The 25,110-nt window shown below is 39.3% G+C and overlaps 1 protein-coding gene and 1 long non-coding RNA gene across 4 annotated transcripts in view; one reads left to right on the forward strand and one right to left on the reverse strand.

Annotated features, from left to right (window-relative positions):
* LOC143903870 (uncharacterized) overlaps nt 1–25,110 on the reverse strand; it is a 313,718-nt gene that overhangs the window by 228,158 nt on the left and 60,450 nt on the right. The gene's annotated exons all lie outside the window — the stretch shown is intronic.
* Nucleotides 1–25,110, forward strand: part of Tmtc2 (Transmembrane O-mannosyltransferase targeting cadherins 2) — a 201,413-nt gene that overhangs the window by 170,047 nt on the left and 6,256 nt on the right. For both annotated transcript variants that reach the window (XR_013258810.1, XM_077417853.1), the window contains exon 7: nt 9,206–9,450. Coding sequence is in view for 1 of the 2 variants with exons in the window: in XM_077417853.1 (XP_077273979.1) it covers nt 9,206–9,450 (245 nt within the window). In the remaining variant the exon portion in view is untranslated. The remainder of the gene's footprint in view (nt 1–9,205; nt 9,451–25,110) is intronic.

Raw genomic sequence — 25,110 nt, forward strand, 5'->3', positions numbered from 1 at the left:
AACAGAGGATACGCCACGCGCCACTTTTATGGCAGTTTTCGAGTGACGAATGACGCGTGCTTCTTTTTGCCGAGATTTTACGAGCAACCGCGACTTAGTTTGCGCACGGCAGCACAAGTTCAGAATACAGGCTATCTATAATCCAACAAACGGTCGCGCTCATAAATCTCGCGGGAGTATCTTTGCTCATTTATAGTTGGCTGATCCGAAAAAGGAGAAAAAGGACGAGATTAGCGATTAAAAAAAAAAGGAAAAGAAAAGGAGGGAAAGTAGAGGCGGAAAGAAAGACAAAGATATATTTTTCGTGATGTTAATGTAGTTTGCCACGAGCAAGCGCGTCACGTGTGAAAGACTCGTTGCGTAGGTGAACTTCGCGAAAATGCACCCTTGTCTACAGCACGTGTGCGAAACGCTCGCTCGCGAAATGCGGGCGACTCAATTAAAGCGGCCAAGTTCTCCGAGAGTACCGAGAGAATCACGGGGCAAGAACTGCGTAGACAGAAGGCGCGGAGAGGTTTAGTTAGACACATCCCTGCTTTACTTTCACAATTAACCCTCGGACGCATGAAGCACTTCCCCGCAACGTTAAATGATACATCCGCCCTCTCGGCTCTCGGAGATTCGTGAAATAGGTTTAACTTGCGGTTGCTGATTTTAATTCAACAATACCGCATTTACGGGGTTTCATAATGAATTATTAGCTTTCGCTAATCACTTTTAATCATTTTAATTTGATAGCGGCAAGAATTTCTATTAACCAAATGATCAATTAATCAACGCGCGCGCGCGCGCGCGCGTGCGTTAATCAGTTTTAGTAATATTAAATTTACAATAGTGTATCTTAAATAATTGATTAACTTTGATTAATCAGGCTTAATTATTTTACAGTGAAATAAACCCAGCACAATCTCGTCAGGTAGTGAAGTCATATAAACCGCGAAATAATGATCACTCGAATTAATATTAGTCATTGGCTTCTGTAACATTTATTTGCGTTATTACGCGCCTTTGCATTACGTTTCCTAATTATGTTTATGCGAGATAATAATAATGGTTTTGTACTATGACAATGATATATATACATACGTACGCATTGCAACATTTCAAATTTTGTCAAGTCAAATAACGAATTATAATTGCTCTTTGTAGTGCGTATTATATAGAAATAACTCATTTTTCCAACTCAATGATTAAATGTAGTTTATAAAACGACTGAATTCGTTTATATATATTGTACATAAATCAAGTGCTTTCGTAATTTTAATGTGGATGTTACTTAATTTTATAATAAAATAGCAATCAAATTTTCGTTAAATAAAAATAAATAATTAGCAATTTAGTAAAAAAATCTTATTTTATACGGTAAAACTGCGGTATTTTAAAGAATTATTTATATTTTGCATTAATACATCAATATATATTCATCAATATGAGATTTACTTGTGATTATCGATCATTCAGAGAGGGGAACATCTTTCGATATGGGCGATAAACGACAAATGTCGTGTCGGAGCACTCGTATTTCGCGAGCAGATTGCCCATAAATCGCGTGTTATTATCAGAAGTTCCTACAATGGCTGTCCATGTAATCTATCGGGTGGGTTCGCAAATAAGTACAACGGTTATATGGGGCAGCTCTGATGCTAGGCCGCTATTCGCGTCCTCGAATCAACGGCAAACCGGCAACCGAAAGCTACGTAACGATTCATTACAGGCGAAGTATATGAGCCGGCGCATCGGAAATACTCGGCAAGTAGGTTAACCGGACGGCTGCAATTTTAGTTGGTGTATTATTAGAAAAGCCTCCGGGACGCGCGCGCCTTTGTCTATAAATCTCGGGGTAATTTCAACGGATACATATACAGTGAAATCGTATTCGCTGCGCGATCGCTCACTGTACGAAAGCAGTTTCTGGATTTCCATTAGCTGCAAAATTCTTGCCCCCGACACGAAAGCGGCTTTATCGCGTCACGATATCTGACTTTGGCGAAAATCGAACCGTATCGTCAAATATCGAATTAAAAAAAAAAAACGTAACAGTTCCGTAATAATGTTTAACATTTATATGTTCGTTTCACTAGTTTAGATAGATGTATACAATTTTAGTTGACAGATGATAGGAATACGTTTAAAATTTCTCAAAAATATGTTTCCTTATAAATATCGAAAATATTATTATCATATCTTCACTGTTCCGTATCAACTGTATGACTTATGACTTATTCATTTCACGACATACGCAAATGCTGTTGGATTAAATACATCTATTTTAGTGTTTTAGTCACGCTTGAAATATCGTTGTCAATTTTCATTTATTACGGAAACTACTGGCACCTCTTAAACATCCAGTATATTTTATTACATATAATGGAATTATATTATAGATAATGATCCGGAACATCTAAATAAAGTCACTGGGATGACACGTATCGAGTAACTTTCATATATAATATAGTTATATAAATATTTTTATGATATGCAACTTTTATAGTGATAGGATGTCTTAAAATATCCAGCCATTTAGCGGCATGTTCTATTCAATCTAGAATGAAGTATGTCTTTACCAGAACTATATAATTGATTGCAATCGTTCACGATAGATCTTGTTAATGTCATGGCGGGACGAGAAAACCGAGATCCAGACTATCGCTACAGGATTTCCGTATCGCGCGCGGTTGGCTCGAAATCGCGAAATCGAGAAATTAGTAGATCGGTTGTATGAACACTTAACACGATTGATTCCCTTGAATACGGCAATTTCTGTAAAGGCCTTACTCCTTTCGCAACCGCGCCCTCTTATCCCTTCCAATTTCCATCCTTGGTGCGATCACTCAAAGACAGTATACAGAGAGTTTATGCGGGAGAGTGCTGTATATATGTGTTTGCTGGTACATGCGCGTATACATGCTGCATGTATGTATCCATTTGTTGCCTGCCCTATTCTCGACGTTCTCCAGATCATAACAAGATGATAATTCGAATCGGCTTTATATGTCCAATCAGGCTGTGCTACATAATTGGACAATGTGTATAAGAAGAACTCAAACTGTATATTTATTTAGTGATACGTGTTGTGAGCAATCAAAAATGTAAAAATGATAATTATCTCTTACAGTTACATCTAATTAATCTTATCGTCGCAACAGATAAAAAAGGAAGAAAAAAAAAGATAGAGAAAGAGAGAGAGATCATGGTTCACTGATATAATATATAAACGTTATATATAATTTTAATTTATTATTTATTTTATGTAATATATAAATACTGTAATTAAATTCAAATAACATAATTATGATAAGGTTAATTTAACTTAAAAAAATAAATGACGTTATAATTCATATTGAAAGCAACATATCGTCTCTTTTATTATCGGTCTTTGTAATAACATGTAGAAAAAGATAATTATGTTATATAATTATGAGGACGTTAGAAGATAAACTGAATCGTATTTTCCAATAATTAAAAGTTAATAACACAGTACGGATGACTGTCAAAAGCGCTTTTAACTAATGTAACCGGTCTAACATTTTGATCAATCAAACTTATAGTTATTATATACGGACAAATACAGTCAGAACGGTGAACTCATATGTTTGAATATTTTCCACGGACATACGTATTGTTATTGGTTTTGTAATTGCTTTTAGCACAAGTGGCATGGCGCGGCGGCGGGCGGAGATTGGCGCGGGTTTCATCAGTATGTAACGCGAATCGAATAAACTATTGAATTCGAGCGTATTAATTAATTTTCATATTTGATACCGGTATGCCGACGCTAGTGTATGGCAATTGTCAGGAATTACATATTTTTCCGTCTCGCTAATCGGCGAATTGTAATTACATTTTCAGGAAAGCCGGATGGGGCGACGGTCGACGCTTTTCATTTAGACATACCGTGTGTCGCGATAATCTATATTAAATACGCAAATTAATTGTTTCATCCGAATTTAATCATTTACTTAATTAATATCATGCAACGGTTGAAGCGGTTTGAAATTTACAGATTGTAATAAAGCAATCTGCAATCTCGCGATACGATGGTTATCGAGGCAAGAACAACTGTTATGCAAAATAAAAAATAAGGACCCGTAAAAACAAGATATCAGACAACCAGTTTTAGATCAATAATCTGTTTAAGTGTGGTTCCTGGTTTGTTTAGTTTTCCATTACCGTACCGATGACAATCGCGATCGAAACAACCATCGGTCTTCTTATAGCTCAGCTTCCAGCATCCACGCTTCAGAGAATCCGGTGCGATTTCACGAGCATGCACACGCATCCGCACACGCTCACCGACACACACTCGCGATCTCTTTACCGTGTCGCCGATCGATAAAGATCGCTTTCTCGCTCGCGCACGTACACGCACATTGCATCTGCGTCTCGCTCGTGCACACGAAGGCACACGCAGTCACGTACGTCAGACTGGATATATACGTATTGCAAGGTGCGAGCGCAGCCTGTGGCAGCTCTATCCACAAATTGGCGACCGATCGAGCCACTAATTACTCGAACCGGACGTGTTTTAAAAGCTGGACGGTTACGACCGATTTACGGGACCGCCCGAGGCAGAAAGAAAGCCGGGAGTTGCGGATGTACGGTCTCCTCACTCAATCCAGATCACCGCCGAATGGTCCATTCGTCTAATCGTCCATTCGTGTTTCAGCACAATGGTCACGCGTGCGATTTGGACCGCGCGAATATACGCGATGTGTTATATCCGATGCGTATGTGTGTGTGTGTGTATGTGTGTATGTGTAAAGTTTTAATATAAAAGAAATCAAAGAGAGAAAAAGTGAAGCTGACTATATCAATTCTATGAGTTGGACATTTTTAAGATATAGTAATATCTTTGAAATATCATTGCGAAATATCTCATAAGTGAATTTATCATTTTCTAGATTTTGTAATCAATTTCGAATTAATTTTACGCGAATTAATGAAACTAACGAACTCTATCCTTTCCTATATTCATATTTTAGTAACAAATAAAAATTTGTTTAAAAAGAAAATAATTAAATAATATATAGATATAAAGATAGATACATAAAGATTTTATTTAATTAGAGTAATTATTTTAGGAACCGAGAACTTAGCCATTCCATTGAATCTAATCTTACGAGATTACTTTACAACATTCTATAATACTCTGATAGATAAAACAGAATATGTGTAGACGTTCAAGTAGGTAAGCCATTATTGGTGGTCAGACCGAAACAAAGCGGGGTTTTAGATAGTAAGAAGAGTTCAGATAGCAGCCATTGGCTCGTCGTAATTGTTTACTTAATGTTTAACTCGTTCAGAGTTCGGAAAGTTTTCGTCCGGAAAAACAGTCGCAATCTTGAAATGGTGCTGTATGTGCCGTAAAAGGAGCGGCTTAATATTATATACGCTAATGAGATGTATACTTTCTGGTCCACGCGATTCTCTTCTTCTGCTTTCTCCCTTTCTCTTTCTCACTCTCTCTCTCTTTATGCAACAGCAACGAGCATTTCCGGCAATGAGTCACAGTCGGATGCGTGCGAAATTACATCGCCATGCCGCGCGCTAAATTGTTTCGTAATCTTGAAACTAACGTTTCAACGGTCAACAGCTTGCACCGCCAGCCAGTACTTAACGGCCGCATTTAATAACTAACGGGACTCGGCCGAGTCACTCCGCGAAAGTTTGCCTCTACGTTTTGTCGCCCTTACTCGCGTCGAGATTCGTGCAAGACGAATCTTTGCGTTGTCGGGGACATATACGCCAGTGTAACATTTTAGAATTATAATTTGTAACTAAGTAATTAAAGCTCAAATATATTAAAGAAAAATAATTATTACAAAATATTTTATTTTTAAATATTTAAGATTCGCATTGTTATCCATTACATAGATGCATGTATCTAAAACAACATTTTATAAGGCTTGACAAAGAAATAAAGTATCATTATTACTTTTTCACTGTTGCTTAAATTGCAATTTCTAGCAACAGTTTATGGAAAACGAATAAAAAAAAATCTATTGTCCTATCGATCATCGCGCGCGACGGCGTAGCCGTCGAATTGAAACGCTTCGCTTCCACATTCGTCGGTGCAATTAATTTTTCTCGCCGGCGCATAAATCGAGCCGCGCGACTTCTATGAATAACAGGGGCCGCCGATGCGCCCGCTTTTGTCTCGCAAGATCAACGACGCTATTCGCGCGGCCGAACATCCCGCGCGCCCGCAACGAATTATCGCGCGGAAAACCAGCGCGTGTCGCGAACGATAAATCGAAGGGGGCGTCGGTCGTGCGCCATCGATCTTCGTCAGAGAGACGCGCGGCGCCCATGCAGCGCGTGATGCAGCAGCGAGAGGAAGGCGGGCGTGCCCCAGGAGTCGGCCAGGTTAACCAGAAAATTGCAAGGCACACACAAAACTCGGCTGCACAATGGAATCTTAATTCCGCGAGAGCAGTGGAGTTGAATTCACTTCGAAACCCCCCCCCACAACCCACCCTCCCCCCGCGCGCCAACGTCATTTCCCTTCCTCGTTCCCTCTTGCCCGTCGCGTCTTATTCTCTCTCTTTCGTAATTAGGAAGCAAACAGAGCGGCGGTCTTGCCAAGTTGGCGGAGTCGGAGATGAAACAGCAGTTTCCGTCCGCCCATCCTTCTTCCGCCAGCGCCGTAGACCCCCACGGGAGTCTACAATCCCTCTTACCTCCTTCGCCCGTTCTCTTACCTATACCTATACCCGTACACCCTGCATATAGTTCTCTCCACCCCAAATCCGCCATCACATTTTCCGGTGTGTCGACGGGCCACCTGACTCTCTTCTTCGACTCGGTACGATTATGTGGAAAGAGCGGACCGCAAAAGGCGGACAGTATAATTCACTGCCAAACGCAGGCCACCGCCAACTGCGCGTTATTTCGCCTTCTTTTCTTGTCTTTAGTTCTTTTTACGACGCGCCGCAATATCCTTCCGAGATAAAGAGAAAGAGAGAGAGAGGGAATAAATCCGATGCGAAAGATTGAGAGTAAGTCCATTTTATAGCCGCCGTTTCGCGTGGTGTACGATCTTCGAACTTTTTACGACGTAATTATCTCGCGCGTGTCGATTGCTGCTGCTTCTTAAACGCTGGATATTTCCGAAACGCGCTGGAACCAAAATGCAGGGAATTTATAGTGATATATCTTGATAATCCAAACTGATTGCGAATTTGATATTCTATTTGACGCATATGTAGCGATAAGAAAAGCATGATCGCGTAAAAGATAAGTTGCGAAAACTGTAATATCAGAACATTCCGACCTTTAATGATGAGGTAAAATCGTATTCCAATTTTACTACTTTAATTTTGTATTATATTTCTCTCGCAATATTTTTCTCTTCTCAGCAGTTTTCTAACACTTTCATGACTTCATAAAAGTACACAACTATTTTTGTCTGTTGTAAAGACAATAAATTTGAGCAAGAAATTTACCACAATCCACTTTGAGAAAAATACATACTATCCATATAGCAATAATGCGCGTTGATTATATAATGTACAGCTGTTAAAGCGTAATCTTCTTCGTATAATAACGCAAAGGTTAAATAGCGCAAAATCGAGAGTGGAGTACGGGCGCGTGCGCGCCCGTTGCGAGCTTCGTCGCATACACATTCATCCTGATCCGGGGATACAGGAAGCTCGGCACTCTAATTCCATAGAGTATCCCAGGAGAGCGGCGGCGAGGAAAATGGATTACTCGACACCGCCGCCGGCCCGCAGTCGCCTAGTTCTTTATTCAAAATAATACGAGGCACGGGCACTGTTCACGAAACGCGGAGTCTCGACCGAGAGAACACCATTCTGATGCGTCTGATCTTCAATCGCGACAGTCGGCATAGTTTTTGTCAATCAAAGTCGTAAAGGCTCCCACTCATTCTCTGACTACTCTAATGGCGTGATAATTTTCACCCACGACACATCACGGACTGCCGTTAAAATCGATAAGATCGCATTCGCGAAGACATCGAAATTCATCAACAAAAAAGAAGTAAGAACGCGCGAGCGTGTTCGGGAGATAAATGGTAACAGGTGGTATCCGAGCGTACCGAGTGTAATAAGTTTTCACGTAGACTAATTGCGAACCTATAGGGTACGCTCCGGCTTTTACGGCCTACTATTTTTCATTGCCGCTTTTCCTCTCATTCGCCGAAGTCTCGAAGTACAATGCGATGGATTATTGTTTCCTTTCTTGTTCTCGTTAAATTACACGCGTTTCTTCATTTTATATTGCCCTTCAAATTTATCTGTGTTTTATTTATTTTTTTTTTTCGTTAGAGGTCTATAATAAAATTGTAGAATAATTGACTTTGGACAAGAAAATTCTCATTACAATAAAATTATCTCGAACAGTTTTATATTAATATAAAGTTCGATGTTTCGGATTGTGTACACAATTTTTATCACTTACTGTTATAAACGGATTAAAAAATAAATGTGGAGGTGTAAATGTGGAGGCAAAATCTGTAAAAAACTTGGCCGCTCCTTATTTTAGATTGAAAGTTTCCCTAGTACATAATCTCCCTTATCATCCTTGCGGCTTGCGAGAGATTATGGCAATTTTACTTGAGCGACAAAGCGACGTTCCAATCCCAAGGCCTAGAAAAGTTAGTCCTCTCGAAAGGACTTTTTTAATTAAAGTTAGAAATAAAAGTGTCGAGAAAACGAAATGCCACATCTAAAGTTCTCAGTTTCTGCCAGGGCAAGACTTGGCCCATAATCTTTTTAGCTCATGGAATCATTCTCCATAATCCAGCCAAAAAGGCAAGCCCGTTATCCAGCTCTTCATTATTCACTTTCGTATATTTCAAATACTTCCAAATTATGAATTTTGGAGTTTTGTTTAAAACAGTTTAATCGTTTTAGAATTTTAAAGAATTAATAATTAGTAATAAGTATAGAAAGTGTTTAAATTTTTCATTTTTAACTACATTTCTTCTTTAAAATACAACGTATACGAAAGAAAAATACTTACTTAGATATAAATATATGATGATTTATATGCATTGGAAAATATATGTATACAATGATAATACAAGTTTAAAGAATAAGAAAACATGATGCATCTTGTAGGATTTAGTCCACATATCCGTCCACATATACGTAGACTAAATCCGAGATTAAATTCTCCGAGTATCGACAGACTCTCTCTAAACCTACACACATCTCACAATCCTTATCATTTGTCTTTGCAGAGGCTTATGTGAATCTGGGAGCCGCGTTGATTTCGGTCGGACGGGGCACCGAGGCAGCTGCGGTTTTGCGCGCCGGTGCATCCTTGGATGGCTCCGGTCTGAAGGACAAAAGGGCTCACGAGGCGGCCAGGGTGCAGGCCCTCCTTCAATTAGGCGCGCTGTATGCCGATCAGGGTAGATTACAAAGAGCCCTGTCGGCGTACAGGGAAGCCCTGCGTGCCCTGCCGGATCACTATCCACCTCAGGTTAGTAGTGCGCGCCGCGCTTCCTCTTCATTACACCACTAAGGCGGAATAACTTGATGCGCGCGAGAGAACTATGAATACTTGGAGCGCGAGAAAGTGCCTTCGAGGACGCGCCTCCGTTTAGCTTCGAGCGATTTATGTAGCTTCTCTTCCCCCTTCGCGTTTCCCTACCCTTTGAATAGAGTTCGTCCTCTCTTCCGCTATCTATCTCTTCGGAAATTAGGAATAATGAAATTCATATCGCGGTTATCGATTACCCCTATATCAATACAACTTGCGTACTGCTAATATTTGGTTACACCGACAATTTAATGTAAGAGAATCCAAGTACATTTATCGAGGATGTTAGCAAATAAAACTGAACTCGAATAATTACTTTGTTTGACCGAAACTGACTGGAGGCCAAGATCTCGAGATACAAATTTATCTCATCTTTCGACAAGAAATATCGTCGTACGAAATATTGTCCTCTTTGCAGACACGGCGGTTAACTGTAAAAACGATTTTCACGGACTGTTCTATCTCTCGTCGATTGCATTCGGTCGATTAACAAACCGGGAATGCGGTAAACCACTCCGAACGATACACCGAGAGTCGTCTGTAAGAAAGTAATCAACTCGAAACAGATTTCTGATGTTTTCGTCCTCTTCCCTTCGGCTGCTAATTGCTTTCCAAGATTATTACTACCTTCGGTTCGCCCGAGGCAATTCAGTATCCCCCACTCAATCATCGTCTATACCACATAGAGCGATACACTCTTTGTCTCGCTTGTTCTTTTGTCCTGCTTGACGATCATAAAGAACATAAAAAAATATATTTTCATGCTGTAGAACACCGTACATAAAATAATACAAAGATGCTAGATATAACACTCTACATTTAATTTTTACGTATATGTATATTAACTAAAATGAAAAATCAATAACAATTTAGCAATTGCAGAAAATTGAACAAAAATAATGTAATAAGTTATTGTTTTAAAAAATATAGATGGAAAAGGAGAGAGGGACGAAAGGAGGAATCGAACGATGACTCGAGACGATGAAAGTATCGATATTTCCAAACCACCGAGTACGTGAGCGATATTGTATTCCCGGTAACTGTCCTCAGTAGCCAGAGTCGCTTTTCCGGTTCCTCCTGTCCCCTTGAAAAATCAGGAAACCGCCTCTCGCGATCCACTTACTCGCGCTCCCTTCCTCTCCCTCTCTCTCTTTCTCTCACTTTCTCTTTTTTTCTCTTCCATCTCTGAAGCAACCCCCGACCACCCGCGTTGCAACGACGTACGGAGCGAACTTCCCGCGAGTTTCTCTCATATAGGGTGGCTTTACCGCCGTCGTCTGACTTTCTTCTCGCTTCTTTTTCTCTCCCTCTCTCTCGCGTGCTCGCTCTCGCGCCATCTTTTTCCTTCTTTTCCGTTTTCACAATCCACGTCCAACATTTTGAACGTGGCGCAGGCGAAGCGACAACATCGGATCGCGCCACGACCGGCTCGGCTTCTCTTGCGCCCGGCATCGACGCCGAAGCGAGAAGTTTGCATTTTTACGAGACGCTCCGCACCCTGCTCCGGCGTCCCGTCGAAACCGACCAACCGACCGACCGACCAACCGACCATCCGACCAACCGACCCCCCCCCCTAACCTTCCTTCCTTTTCCATTCTCCCTTCGTTTATACGTGCCGTGCCGTGCTACACAGCGTGGCAGCGTTTTGTTCGGCGCATCGCCGTGGAATTCCTGCGCGACAATTTATTCGAAAAGTATTTTTCGTCTTTCCGTGGCACTCGCGCCGCTGTAGGTACACGCATGGACATCCTTATGTGTACGTATGCAGGTACATATGTGGGAGCATATGCAGCGGATGCGCCAAGAAACTGCGAGACCTCGGACGTACGAAAATCCACGATATTTCCGCGAATATATACGTTGACACTATCCTGCGCGCCATGAACCTCGTTACGTGTCGAGATAAAATTGTCTAAGTCTTCGTCTCTACGCCCGGAGAGCCGTAAATGCAGAACTTTATGCTCGGCATTAACTAACGCAAATAATGCGTCCGACAGATTTCTACAACAGAGATATCATAAACACAAAATCCATTTTCAAAACTCGGACGAAAAACCGAGTTTCAAGTCATTTTGTTAACAAATATGATCTCTTTGATGCAATACATGCAAACATATTCTAAATCTGTTGCATTCTTGCTTTTAAATATTAGAAGAGATTGTTATATTACTTGCTTTATACATATACTGACAAGAAGAGATTATAAGAGGACGTGGTCCTCAGGGATTTCAATAATACTAATGTGGAAAAGCTTTGGTATTTTTATTGAGCAAAGGGAGAAACCGCGCTTCTCACAAACGTTTTCGAAAAAATCGAAGATTTTATTTTATTTATTTTCTATTAAAAATGTGCATTTTTTGTACCCCCTGCTTTGAAAATTTGTTTTCGAAATTGCTGTTTATTAAAAATAAATTAATTTAAAAATTTTTACATTTGAGTATGTCGCAGAATACGCCTTATCAAGTTACGACCAGGGATTTGCAGCAATGGGCCTTGAGTGCTGCAAGTCAGTTCAACAATTTTAACTTCAAACCATCTGACTCGTGTGTTAAAAGATTTAAAAAAAGCATAAAATCCGACAACGCGAAAAATCATGAAGTACGTCACAGAGAAAGAAACCTTCACGATGGAGAAAGTTCTGGCTGCAGCAGAAATCTTTCGCAAACAGACGCGAGCACTAATTCCAAATTTTAATAAAATAAAATGTGAATATATTTTCTAATTGTATATTTACAATTTTATATGATCAATATTTTTTTTACTTTTTTAGAATGTCAATATCAATCCACGTACGACAGAACTCTCTCTATGCAAGAATCGAAAACAGTTTTCGTCGAAAGGGAAAGCGTCAATATATAAAGTAACTCATTTTTACACCGTACAATACGCGATCACAATGTCTGAAAAATTGTTACCGTTCGTTTTTGTGTACCTGCATAAATCCACGGGTGTTTTCGGGCCTAGAGTAAAAGAATCTGTCGACGAATTTTCAAAATCATACACAAACGTCGTTGTAACATCTTCGAAGTCAGGGAAACTGACAACACAGCTTTATGTTCACAGGTTCACCTGTTCTCAACGATTAATAAAAATTTTTTTTATTTATTTGTGTTTTTTATGTCAATCATCTGTCCAAATTTATTTATTTTTAGAAAAAATCTTTAATTAAATTTATATTTAAGCTGAGCTACGCGTTCTTCGGTGAAACGTTCTACAAAACTTCTAAATCGCTCGAGATTTTTCAGTCAATTCAATTTTTTATTTTTTTGAAATTGAAAAGTGCGTTTTCTTCCTTTGCTCAATAAAAGTTTATATGCCAATAAGGCTTCTCCACACAAACAGTACCTATTATTAAAATCTCTGAGAACCACGTCATAACCTCCTCTTGTGAGTTAATTTTAATTTAATGTTAATAATAATGTTAATAACAATAAACATATTAGAATATTTACTCTCGTATTTTTCAACATTTTTTATATTGAATTCATTGAAGTGCATATACACTGAACGATTGTACCTCTTAAAATAAGGGCACGAAATAATAACTATGGTCTCGGCAGTCGTGTTACTAACCGATTTGACATGAAAGCGGTGTTTGTCGACCGTGAGTGACGTAACAGTTGCAACGTCCAAGTATGTATTCTATGCATGTGTCAAATGCATAATGCATCTATATAGTTACCGGCACGAACGCGCTTGAACGAATCGCGCGCGTACACGCCCGCGAAAATGCAGAAGGAACTGGAAGGAAATAACCGCGCGATTAAAACGCGTATTTAATTTGAACGAAGCATTTCTCCGTGTGCAACGTCGCGACGTCATTGAATAATGGGCGCCTTAGAAAGTGCCCGCAGAACGAGAAACGGCACCCGAGCTTCCCTTAGAGAAATAGTTCCATCCGCGCGCTCGCACTCGCGCGCGCGCGAAATTAGGATCGTTCATCTTAATATTTCGCTTTATTCGCTCGACATAATTTCCCATTCGAGCCTCATGATTGGCAATCGCGATAAAACGGGAACGAGGAAGATCGCCGACATTGGCACGTTTCCACGCCAAACTTTTCCTCGCCATGCAGTTATTCGCACCGTCGTCGCGCCCCGCGTTCACCTAATTGATTAAATCCTGTCCCCCCTCCCCGCTCTCTCTCTCTCTCTCTCTCTTTCTCTTTTCTTCTCTCTTTCACGCTGGACAGCAGAGAATCCGAAATATCTGATATTACACAAATTGAAATTCCTCTCTTTGAAACTTTTTACATTCCGTCCTCGTCCTCGTCGTCGGTGACGGCACAGTTTCATTCGAGTGTCAGACGTAAGTCGTAAGGACCGTCCTTCCCGTGGAAGTGCTCTCTCTCACTTCCGGAATGACTATTTCCGGAATCGAAGTTGAAGCGAGAAAGCTAAAAAGAAAATCGTTATAAAAATACCGCAAGTCGTTTATCCCGCCAAAGTTTCGAGTGCGTTGCCGCCGTCTCGCGTATATGCATGTAACGAGATGCTTCGTAAGTGCTGCAGCGTGATTCTGAAATCGTATTATTCCCGAAAGTTTCAAGAACATAATCCAGCACCATTAGAGATGAGAAATTTTATTTCGAGCATGAATAATGAATGTCACTGTAACAAAGATTATAATTTAATATATCAGTAATATTAAAATTTCAAGAAAAGTTTATTCTCGTATCTTAAATATGTACAATTATTAACGATAATTTATTTTCTTGCATCTCTCTTTTTTGCTGAAAATTTGCTCGAGCAATTATTATCGCATACATCATACTTGAACGCTTCCTTCAGACGATTGTGTATTATTCTTAATTTATTGCAAGAAATAAAAATAATCATTTTTGCAATATTCAATCACTTAAAATAACTCGTTATCAAATTCTAAAACTTTGTTTCGTTTTTAACATCGTCAAGACAAACGAAGCTATCAAGCTATCGAGTTATTGTTTTTACAGCTAATTCGATCTATTTTGACCCAAATAATTGATTGACTTTTTCCTTATTTGACACGTCTCGCAACTTATAGAAGAAAAGATTTTCCGTGAAGTCAAATACGGAATTCTGTTATTTCCGAAACGGGTTCACCAGATACGGCATTCCGCATTTAGGTCACTTCTCAAGACCTAATAGCGAGAAAGTGCATATCTTAAAAATCCGCAAGTCAGATCTTCCATCAATAGAAATAGCCAGACGATGCGCGGTAATAGCCGTCAAACCGCATTTCGGGTAGCCCAAATCCGGACACCGCTGGCGCCGTTGTCATCCCTCGGGGACACGAAAATGGCCGGCAAATCGTAACTTTAAATTGGTCGTCCGAGTGATATCGGCTGGCTCACGCGGAGCGGCATCGGCTGGGAGAAGGGCTTCCATCGAAACGAAACGATCCCGTCGTTTTTCCATCCCGAGTTATTGCCTCTCCGCGATTTTCGGAAAGTTCGCAGACATCGCGCACGCGTGCGGCTCTCTCGCTCGCTCGCACGTCGCATGAGTTTATCCCCGATCGGTACTTCGATGAATTTCCAACGTCTTCTGGCCGACGATGAACCTCGGCAGAGCTTCCTTCCGAAATCTTTACCCGAGAAATGCCTTCGGGAATTAGATAGCAAAATTTCCGAGACATTTCCCAATAGAATATTTCATTATTTAATAAAAGAGCCATTATATTCAATTACTATCATGCGGATTATAGAAAAATACAGAGAATAAATTTTACACTTAATAAACACGATAATTTCTACTTTATTACATACAAATGTATGGACATTATATATATTTATTGTAATAGATTTCAAGATGAAACAATTCATAAAGTTAAATGCTTACAAGATTATGAATTTGATACATGCAAGAAGAAAAAAAGATTATCATGCTTATTATTAGATAATATACATTTAAATCTCGAGATTCATTATTTTTATACTCTGTTAACGAATAATTATTATTCGCAAAGTTCTTCACCTTTTGATTGCGAGCTAGAAATAAGCGGAAATTTCATTCCAGATGATGATGATAAAAAACCGAGCCAGGCGGTCTGTATTGTTCTCTTTTGTTCTCATTGCAGATAGTCTTGATGTAGCATAATTTATATTATTACTATAGCTTTACTTAAGACCGCATTAATTAGTATTCAAATTAGTCGGTGTTCATAATGCGTTGTTTTAAAGTCCATGTAATTCATCATTTTTGTATTATTTGAAACATTATAATCATTTTCGGGCTAAGTGAAAAAGAATGTCAAGATAGAATATATATATGTAGGAATATATATATATATATATATATATATATATATATATATAGTATATATATATTATGTGCCTGTGCATAATAAACCAAAGTATTTTCCAGCTCATATTGGTTTTTGGAGATAAATTCGGATTTAAATTACACACTAAAAATATTCACACAGTTCAAAAAAGCAAAACTAATACTTTTAATTGCAAAATACCTCTCAATTATTTGCACATTTATACTATTCAAAATTATTCGTGTATATCAATTACTATACATCGTATTTTATTACTGGTATTGATATATATTATTTATAAAAAAAAGCCCACATACCATTTAAGATTTAATATATATTCATAGGAAAATGAAATGAAATTAGACCATGTTATAAATATTTTATAGAATTGATATCTTTATCATCTGGCCAGAAAACGTAGTTAATATTTAAATTGAGTGACTTAACTTGACGCTACTAAAATTTTAGCACGTACTGTTTCTTCCAGACGTTCCAGATACCTCGATACTAAAAATACGCCCGGCGGGGATAAAACGCGATACGTGTCATTTATTTATTTCCGAACACGGGATTTCCATCCGTTCGTACGTCGCTCAGCGATCCAGCCGCGATTGATTTCGTCGATGCAGGCGCGGAATCCTGTCGAAACTTTTCTACGTCGGTTTTAGCCGATCTCCCAAACCTCCTTTTGCCATCCCTCATCCCCCCTTTTACGAGACATCAATTATGACCGACAAACTTTGCGACTTCGCGTTCATCTCTATGGGATAAGTAGTGGGATGAAAAGTTTTGGAGGAAAATCGCCGGTGCCGGCTGGCTGGCTGGACTGTCGTGGCGCGTAACGAAAAATTAATAACCAGAAACTTTTCCCCTTACCGCACCATTTAGCCCTGTCGATACGATCGCACGTTGGAAGAGAGAAAGATAACAGTACGCGTGTGTGTGTGTGTGTTTAACGTCGATTTATACCTCATAAAGGACAAAAGTTTTAGTATTTATGATGAATGCAGACAAAAAAATAAATTTATAAATAATTCTGACTAATATAAATTCATTGAATTTTATAGAGATCTTATTTGAGTCAATTAATTTTACAAAATTTTATATACATGAGCAAATTTAGTTTATAAAAATTCTGTAACAAGTTACTCTTAACGTTGACGGCTTTAGGAACTACAGTGTTAAAAATGATCGTTTCCTCTTCTCATCGAAAAAAAGACCTAATCACTCTTGGCACATTCACGTATAATAACGCGGTTTTATATATTAAAATTGCGCGGTCAGTCCAGCTTCTGTCCAGCCTGTCAATCGATTGGTAATTAAACAGTTAAATTAGCCGGACAATTAATTGTGCAAACCGTTTTAATAATTTAACAACGCTCTCATTATTTTAAAGCGACCAACGTTTCAACGTTTCGTTGTACTTTGATTAGAGTTTCAACATTAAATACATTATTACTCGATAACGATTTCTATCAGGTACAGTAAATAGATCGGTAAGTTTAATTCACAAATGACAACCGTAAATTATGTGTAAAATGTCTGTTACAATTTCCACGACCTATTTTAATATCACAACTACTTTTTCCTTCATTACAGAACTCTAAATTCCTCCTTTCAATTCCTCTTTGTAATTAAATATATTGGAGATTCATTGAGCACAACCTCTTATTTTATTGAAACTTCTTATTTCGTTATTTGTTTCTATTGCTTTCAGAGACTCTCCTTAATATCGATTGAAATTCCAGCTAATAACAACATTTTTAATCTTGCAATAATCTTATATAATTTGTTATTATCAGATCTTATGGGCAACTTTATTGAAACAGAAAGCTGCTGTTTTTAAATTGTCAGAAAAATATCATCAGTATTTTACATACTTATGTTATCGTTATCAAGATGTGACTTGAAAATTTTTTCTGAAATATAATTAAAGTATATAGGACGTAATATAAATTCTAACTTGTCCGAGTGTAACGGACATAATTTAAATTTGACTACCATTGTTCCGTGACGTATAATAATTTTACGCCCATAATAATAGTGTCATGATAACGATATGGCAGGCTCAACAAAAGGCTCTGGCGCGACGAATTTCCCGGAAAAATTCCCGCGCCGTAGAGGTTCGCGTCGCGTCGCGTCGGATCGACATACCTGATGGCTGTCCAAAAAGTACCGAGCGCTGTGGGGACAACCTCGTTTTACATATCGTTTTAATAACAGAGGGTTGCTTTATGCGGCAGTGTTTGAGTGGCTAATTGGGTGCTTGCAGCCCTCCGGCAGGCGCACAATGCTACTCGAGGTAATTTCGCAACCCCTTCTATGCTTCAACCCTCTCTTTCGTCTTTTCGTTCTCGCTCCTTGGCAGCCGCTTAACGTCTCCCCCTCCATTTCTTCCCGTCCCACGTACATCACACTCCCGCAAATATATTGTACAGTCGTATAACCGACAATCCCCTTCAACACGCAGCGTTTTGATGGCTGCACTCTTTACGCGAAAATGAATTTCTACTGTTCCTTACTTGACATACTTAGTGCTTCATAATTTCGACGAAGCGCGGCGAAGCTACCCCTTCGCTTTAAGGCTCTCAGTATACTATCGATCGACGGCGAGATCGATAGCGGGGAGTCAAAAGTAAAGAAAAACTTTTTTAACCTTATCAGAAACGAGAATTAAAAGACCTATAAAAGAACGTCTCGACAATTATTTGCGAGTAACAGTTTGAAACGGTTAAAGGGCTATCGCGAACAAATTTACATCAGCTTGACTTACGATCTCAAACAGAAAGTGTAAATTTATTTAGGAACATAATGCGGCACTGTTGTGAGCATTATGCTAACAAAAAAATCCTATATTTTCAATAATACTTTTAATTCACTATTTCAATAGTAACTTTCGCCATATATAACTAATAATAATAGTAATATTACAATAATGCAAACACACAATAAGTCCATGTTATTTTAAAATTGTTTTAAGATACGAGATAAATGTCCGCTTTTATTATACAGCTCATTAGCTTCATCCACCTGTCCTCTCAAGCATAAAACTAGAATCAGAATAAATGGAACAAGAAATAACCGGGCCTTTTTTTTATACGTTTTCCAATTCCCTGGCGCCTTTACATTCCAGCAAAGTAGCAAATCGATCCACAATCGAACGTCACCGTAAACGTAAGAAGTAACGAAAATATTTCCAAAATCACCAGAGGGACTTGCTCGATCGCGAGACGTGCCCCCGGCACTTTGCGGGTTATTCTACTTGCTGGTCGCCCGCGGGGATCCTAATGGCTTCCTTAGGGCCATGCGAAAAACAGCGAGAAGCTTTTAAATTACAAGCTAACACTCCCAACCTTCCTCTCCCTCCCGCCCATTCTTCACCTTCCCCTCCACTGCTCGCACTTTGCTCTCCGTACGTTTTTGCGAGCAATTTTAATTTTAACGCGAGCCGCTGCCCGACACAGCTCCGCAACGCGGTGCCGCCGCGCTGCACTTTAATCTTCCAGAAGAACGCCCATTGTGTGCATCGTCCTCCCTCCGTCCTCCCGTCCGCCCGGACGGTGCCTCCTTGCTCTCTTTCCGAGCGCACCTTCGCAATAAAAAGAAAGCAGAGGAAGAAAAAAGGACGAGGCGGGAGGAATTCCGCGAGCGTACACCACGTCGTGCCACTCGTGCGAATTAAGCACTCTCGCCTCGCCATCACCCTTTGTTCCCGATATCGTCGTGATGTTGCGACACGCTAACATACACTTCTTCTTTTTTCTTTCTCTTCGTGAGACCTGCGGCCTTGTACGTAAACGATATTACGGACTCACTTGCAACGGAGACTTTGAAATCGAGAGCTTGAGAGATGAGTTCATCTCTCGCAATTTCATCTCGCCTCGACAACTGAGATAAATGCGTCATTGAAAAGTTACAAATATTTTCTAGGTCGACTCTTTTAATATAAATAATTAATATAAATAAGTAACAGAAATAAAAATATTGTATTTCTTCCGACACGTATGTATGTCTTATAAGATGAGGTTTAAATTTTCGAATAATGTATGGAAAATGTTTCGTTAACTCAGAGAGTGTAGTTCCGCTACGATCGAAGATCGTCTTAATCGGTTCGTCGATTTGCATCCAAAATAGATCACGAGCTACCCGATGGCGAAATTAAATTCGGGCATTAGATAGCGGAGCGTCTATAGGTGACTTATCGATCAGAGCCCGGCTGATCAAGACGGTCCGTCGTGTCGCAAATCCATCCGACAGCCGTTTTCCGGTAGAGAGGACGGGAAACTTACTTACTCACACCCGCCCAGCCGTCCCGGGGCGAAACTCCATTCTTGCCTATCTACAGTGGAAAGTCAGCGAAAGTTTGCGCCATGTGCTATCGAAGGGATCCGGGGGTCCGGATAGTAGTACGTAGTCGAACAAACAAGAAAGTCGAAAGAAGTAAAGCGAGAACACCGAGATCGGGATGGTGGCTGCACCATCTTGCGGGGTTTCGTCGTGTTTCGGTTCTCGCGCACTCGTATTCAGTAGTCTCGCCAAAAGATCCGTGAAAATAAATTCGCCCCCATAATTTACGGTCCTATCGCCGATTATACGACATTTTTCTCGAAAGAATGTGCTCGATGAACTTCATTTGCTAAGGAAAACAGTAGCTTGGCTCACTATTCTCATATCTAATCAATTAAAAATTATCCGCCATTTTTTTAAATATAATTCTGCACTCTGCTCTAGAGAAATAATCTCTTACTACACCATCAGGACACACGTATACTGGACGACGACAAAAACTACGAGAAAATAAAGACGATGAAAGCCAGCGGAGTGCATTATGCTTCCGTCGATAGAGCTGAATCGGGCGGAGTTCTAAACCGTATAGGCCGCGTATAGCGACGTATCTTTTCAGGATAGCAAGATTGCCCGACTCACCGTGATGTTATAGCTGGCGGGTAAATGACAGATTCATAAATCACCCGCGCTCGCGATTAGCCAGTGATAGTTACCGAAGAGATGCAGGGGATCGCGGCAAGAAATGGCGAGAAGAAGCGTGGAAATCTTGCGTCAAAAGGGCTCGATCCTTGGCTCGAACCGGTCCAAGCTTTAGGGCGGACAAAGGAGGCGGAGGAGGGGGACGGTGTCGGGACCCACAGAAATTTAGTTCCCAAAACGAGGGTCTAATCGCCGGCGCGAAATCTCCCAGGACTTTACGATGCCGCGCAAGGCCTTGCACATATACACTCACGTTCGTATATATGTAGACGTGCGCATACATGTATTACATATAAACGTATATATGAACGTGTGTATGTGGATAGGTGCAGCTCGAGGCCCCCTACGTGCCAGCCCGCACGGTAAAACATCGCCGGCAAGATTACACCGGAGTTTCGCCAGTTCCCGATGTTTTATCACGATGGCCCTCGGTTCTCCTCTCGCCATCCGTCTCCCTCTTCCCTGCTCAACTGGCGCGGCTGGCGACGTTGTCCCGTAGAAAGTTGGATGAAACTCTACGAGCGGCGGCGGCACGGCGGCGGCACTCCCGTGAATCTCGCCTCGAGAAAGAACGGGAATCTCCTAATCCTAATCCACCGAAAATTCGCCATATAAATCGGCATTAAGACTCTTTTATTTCTTTTCTTTTTTAATGAGTATCTTTCAGACAGAGTATACAACGCAAAACTAGCTTCTCGGCTTGTTTTCATAAACGTTGTGTTTCCTCTGGCATAAAGAAATGATAAACGGTCATGATTATGTAGTGACAATATTTAGGAAAGAAGAAAATGATGTACATGTGTTTCGGTCCTTAAAAATAAAATTTTTCTTGTTATAATTTAGAGCTAATCCCTTCGCTGATTTATTTTTTTTATTTTCGCGGGAATAGATTCAGTAATACGAATAATACAAATTACGCGAAACGTCAACTTAGTAAACAATTGCATTATCAGCGTTTTGCACAGTAAAGTTTTTCAAATCTTTTATAATTAATGTTTTATATTAAAATCACAGTACAACCAAAGCATTATCAATCACGAATCAAATGATCGAAAGGATATTACAATTATTCCAGAATGTCCACTCAAGAGTCTCAATATCAAACCTGTGGCTCAATGGACAATGATATAAATACGACGAATACCACTGTCCCTTGCGAAACCACCGGAAAATCATTAATAGTATAATGAGACAGGATCCCACATTGAGTGAAAGCTTGAAATGAGATCAAACCATAATTCGCCCAATATCGGTTAGGTAAAACCCACCAGCTGTAATCGATCAAATTACTGAACCATCACATCACGCTGCTGATTTTTGCACATTCTGCATAAAAGGCAGTTTCAAAGCGTCTCCCTTTCAATAGAACACCGGGGATAATGGCAAAGATACCTTTATGAGCTGCATATCCAATTTTCTTACTATTATAAAATTTATTTAATTTAAATCTTCGCTTATATATATATATATATATATATATATATATATAAGCGAAGATTTAAATAAATTTTATAATATATAATATAATTTTATATATATATATATATATATATATATATATATATATATATATAGATGATATTATTCCTTAGAAATGTCATGATTTAAGTTAAATTATAAGTACTGAGCTGTGAACTATTTTAGAAGATATGTGGAAGAATCTTCCATCCAAGAAAAAATAAATAAATTTGTAGCTAAATTACTTAAGTAAGGGATGGCTACTTTGATGAAAGTGTCTAGTACTCTTTAATATTTAATACTCCTTTCATCTTGCAGAAAATGTTTTTCGTAGAGCTTTTAAAGATTTTATATTAATTTTCATTTTATTATAAAACAAGTAATAAAAATATATAAAATTATAATGCATGAATTTGATTTTATTTTTTGTAGCAGTCATTTTCAATTTTAAATCTCAAACATTTGGCCAGTAGGAGTCTACCACTTTCACATGAAACCACATGTCATCCCTTTTAAACTAACATTATAATTATAATTTAGTTTAATACGTTATAATTGAATTTAAAATTTTATAAAAATTAATGATTCCAATCATTGTGTAGAGATTTACAAACGTATAAAAATTGTTTAGTCCAAATACCTAAGCCTTAGTCTCGTTCGATTGTACTAAACCGGTTTCGCTGCGCGACTTCAAAGTTGTTCGAGATTCCCGCAAACGACAATAAGATTACGACGAAGAATTAATCCGTTTGCTCGATGTGCGTAATCAGCCGTCTGATTGTTCCATTCAAGACTTTAGCAAATCTTGTTCCCGGGACGAATAATTCCTATTCCAGGGAACAGTTCTCCGCGCCAAACGCGCGTTTGTTATTGAGTTACCAAACAGATGCGAGAGATTCGTGGAAGTTTGATATCGCGCGTGGAACTTTTCTGTTTTCTGGCTATGACGGAGAATTTGCCTTGAATGCTAATTTACTCAACCCTATATACACGCATGTTCTGAATCGATCCATGCGCGTTATATGGAACGCTCCTATCACGTATACGCGCGTTTCCCGTTGCAGACGAATATTCCTCATCAAAAACTCAAAAGCTGTCTGATATGAAATTCAACTCTACTTTATTGCGATACTCTTTTGTGAATCTGTAAGAGCAAAATTTGTAAATTTAGCGTACTTTATAATAATTTTGCACGAAAGTTGGGGAATACATCGAATTTTCTCTTTTCACCATATTACAGCTCTATTCCGCCCCCGCGAATCAAAATTCAATACGTCACAATATATCCGCGCAATATCTATCTCCAATTTTCCAACGTCATACGTGATCGTGCCACGAACTTACTTCCGATTTGCGGCTAGAGCGAGTACAGGAGGAGGTGGAATCTCCATCTCTCTATCTCTCTCTGCATTTCGCAGATGGAAACCGTTCGAAAGCGCCGAGCGCGTGCAATACGTCGCTTTAATCCGATTATTCCCGGCGATTAATTCTCTTGTCTATCGCACGTATATCCTTCCTTTTAGCCGGCTTTCGAACGTATAGTCAGTCCGTCTAATTGCCCCGTTCGGTTTGCGCTGTCCTAATTGTTTGTTCCGTCGCGAGAGAGACAGTATGCAGATGTCGACGACAACGACGACGACGACGACGACGACGATGACGACGGGGGTCGAGCGGCGTCGCGACGTCTTCGGCAACCTGCATATTCCTCTTTCTCTCTTCCCTCCCCCTTCTCTCTCTACCTACACAAACGGTAGAATCTGGAATGTGCCGCATTAACAGCAGAGATGACTTCGAGTCGGCGTACGATTCAACGTAATTATCGGCCGGATTAACCGTACTGCGCATCATGGAAATTCTTCGCACAATCATTTTCGTATTAATTCTACCAAATCAGAGAATTCTCTAATTACTCTACCAAATTTCAAGAATTTCGTTTTGTCCATGAACAATTCCTCATTTTCGATTGTGCTGTTCTATTGTCACGTTTTACAAAGCAATTTCTCGTGTTCATCTTCTTTTTACATGCGCAATTTATATATCTTGGAAACTAAATAGGATTTTATATATATAAAAATAATTAAATATTATTATGCATATATATATATATATATATATATATATATATATATAAGTGAAAAGTAATATTTAATATGCAAAATTTTTCTTGTATTCAAAACTGTATACAGATATACTTGAATAATATTCGAGTATTTAAAGAGAGAACATGTGCAAAATAATGATTTGATTTATAATTTTTATAGGGGGTTTTACATTAATGTGAAAACGAGACTTCGAAAATTTTCTTCAATTAATCGAGCGTTAAAATATCGAAACAAATACCACAATATAACAATTCGCCAATTTATCCTACGCATCTGCTCATTTCCGCGATGTATCCGAAAACTGACATCGATAATCGACGTCGTCCGTTCAATTGCATACCGGATACATAACGATACGTACGCGTAATTATTTAGAACGGAATTAATAGTAACGTGATTTTAAATGTGTCTCGCTAAAACGTGCCCGCGTTTCCGATCAGTTTAATATCATTCGGGACAATGTCGAACGCCCACTTAACTATTCATCCATCCAGCAATATTAATTCACGTGACCGGGAAATGTACACATCGACGGAACCGCGGACGTTCGATGAAAAAAAAAATACACTTTATTATTTTTTGAAAAGTCAAAACGTTTGACGTACCGTTGGCCCCGCTATACAAGGCTTGATTAAACATTCATCAAACCGCGTCATAAAGCAGACATTCTGACCAATCGCTGGAAATTGCCGAATACTCGTCGACTGCGACGTAAATGTAAACATGGATGTTGGGAGAGCACCAGAGTAATTACGTGGTGAATATGGACAGTACCTGGATACTTTGTAATTTGAGGAAAGGTTAATCA

This window comes from Temnothorax americanus, unplaced genomic scaffold (assembly GCF_048541705.1).
Source record: "Temnothorax americanus isolate GAGA-0224 unplaced genomic scaffold, ASM4854170v1 Scaffold5, whole genome shotgun sequence".
Taxonomy (NCBI): domain Eukaryota; kingdom Metazoa; phylum Arthropoda; class Insecta; order Hymenoptera; family Formicidae; genus Temnothorax; species Temnothorax americanus.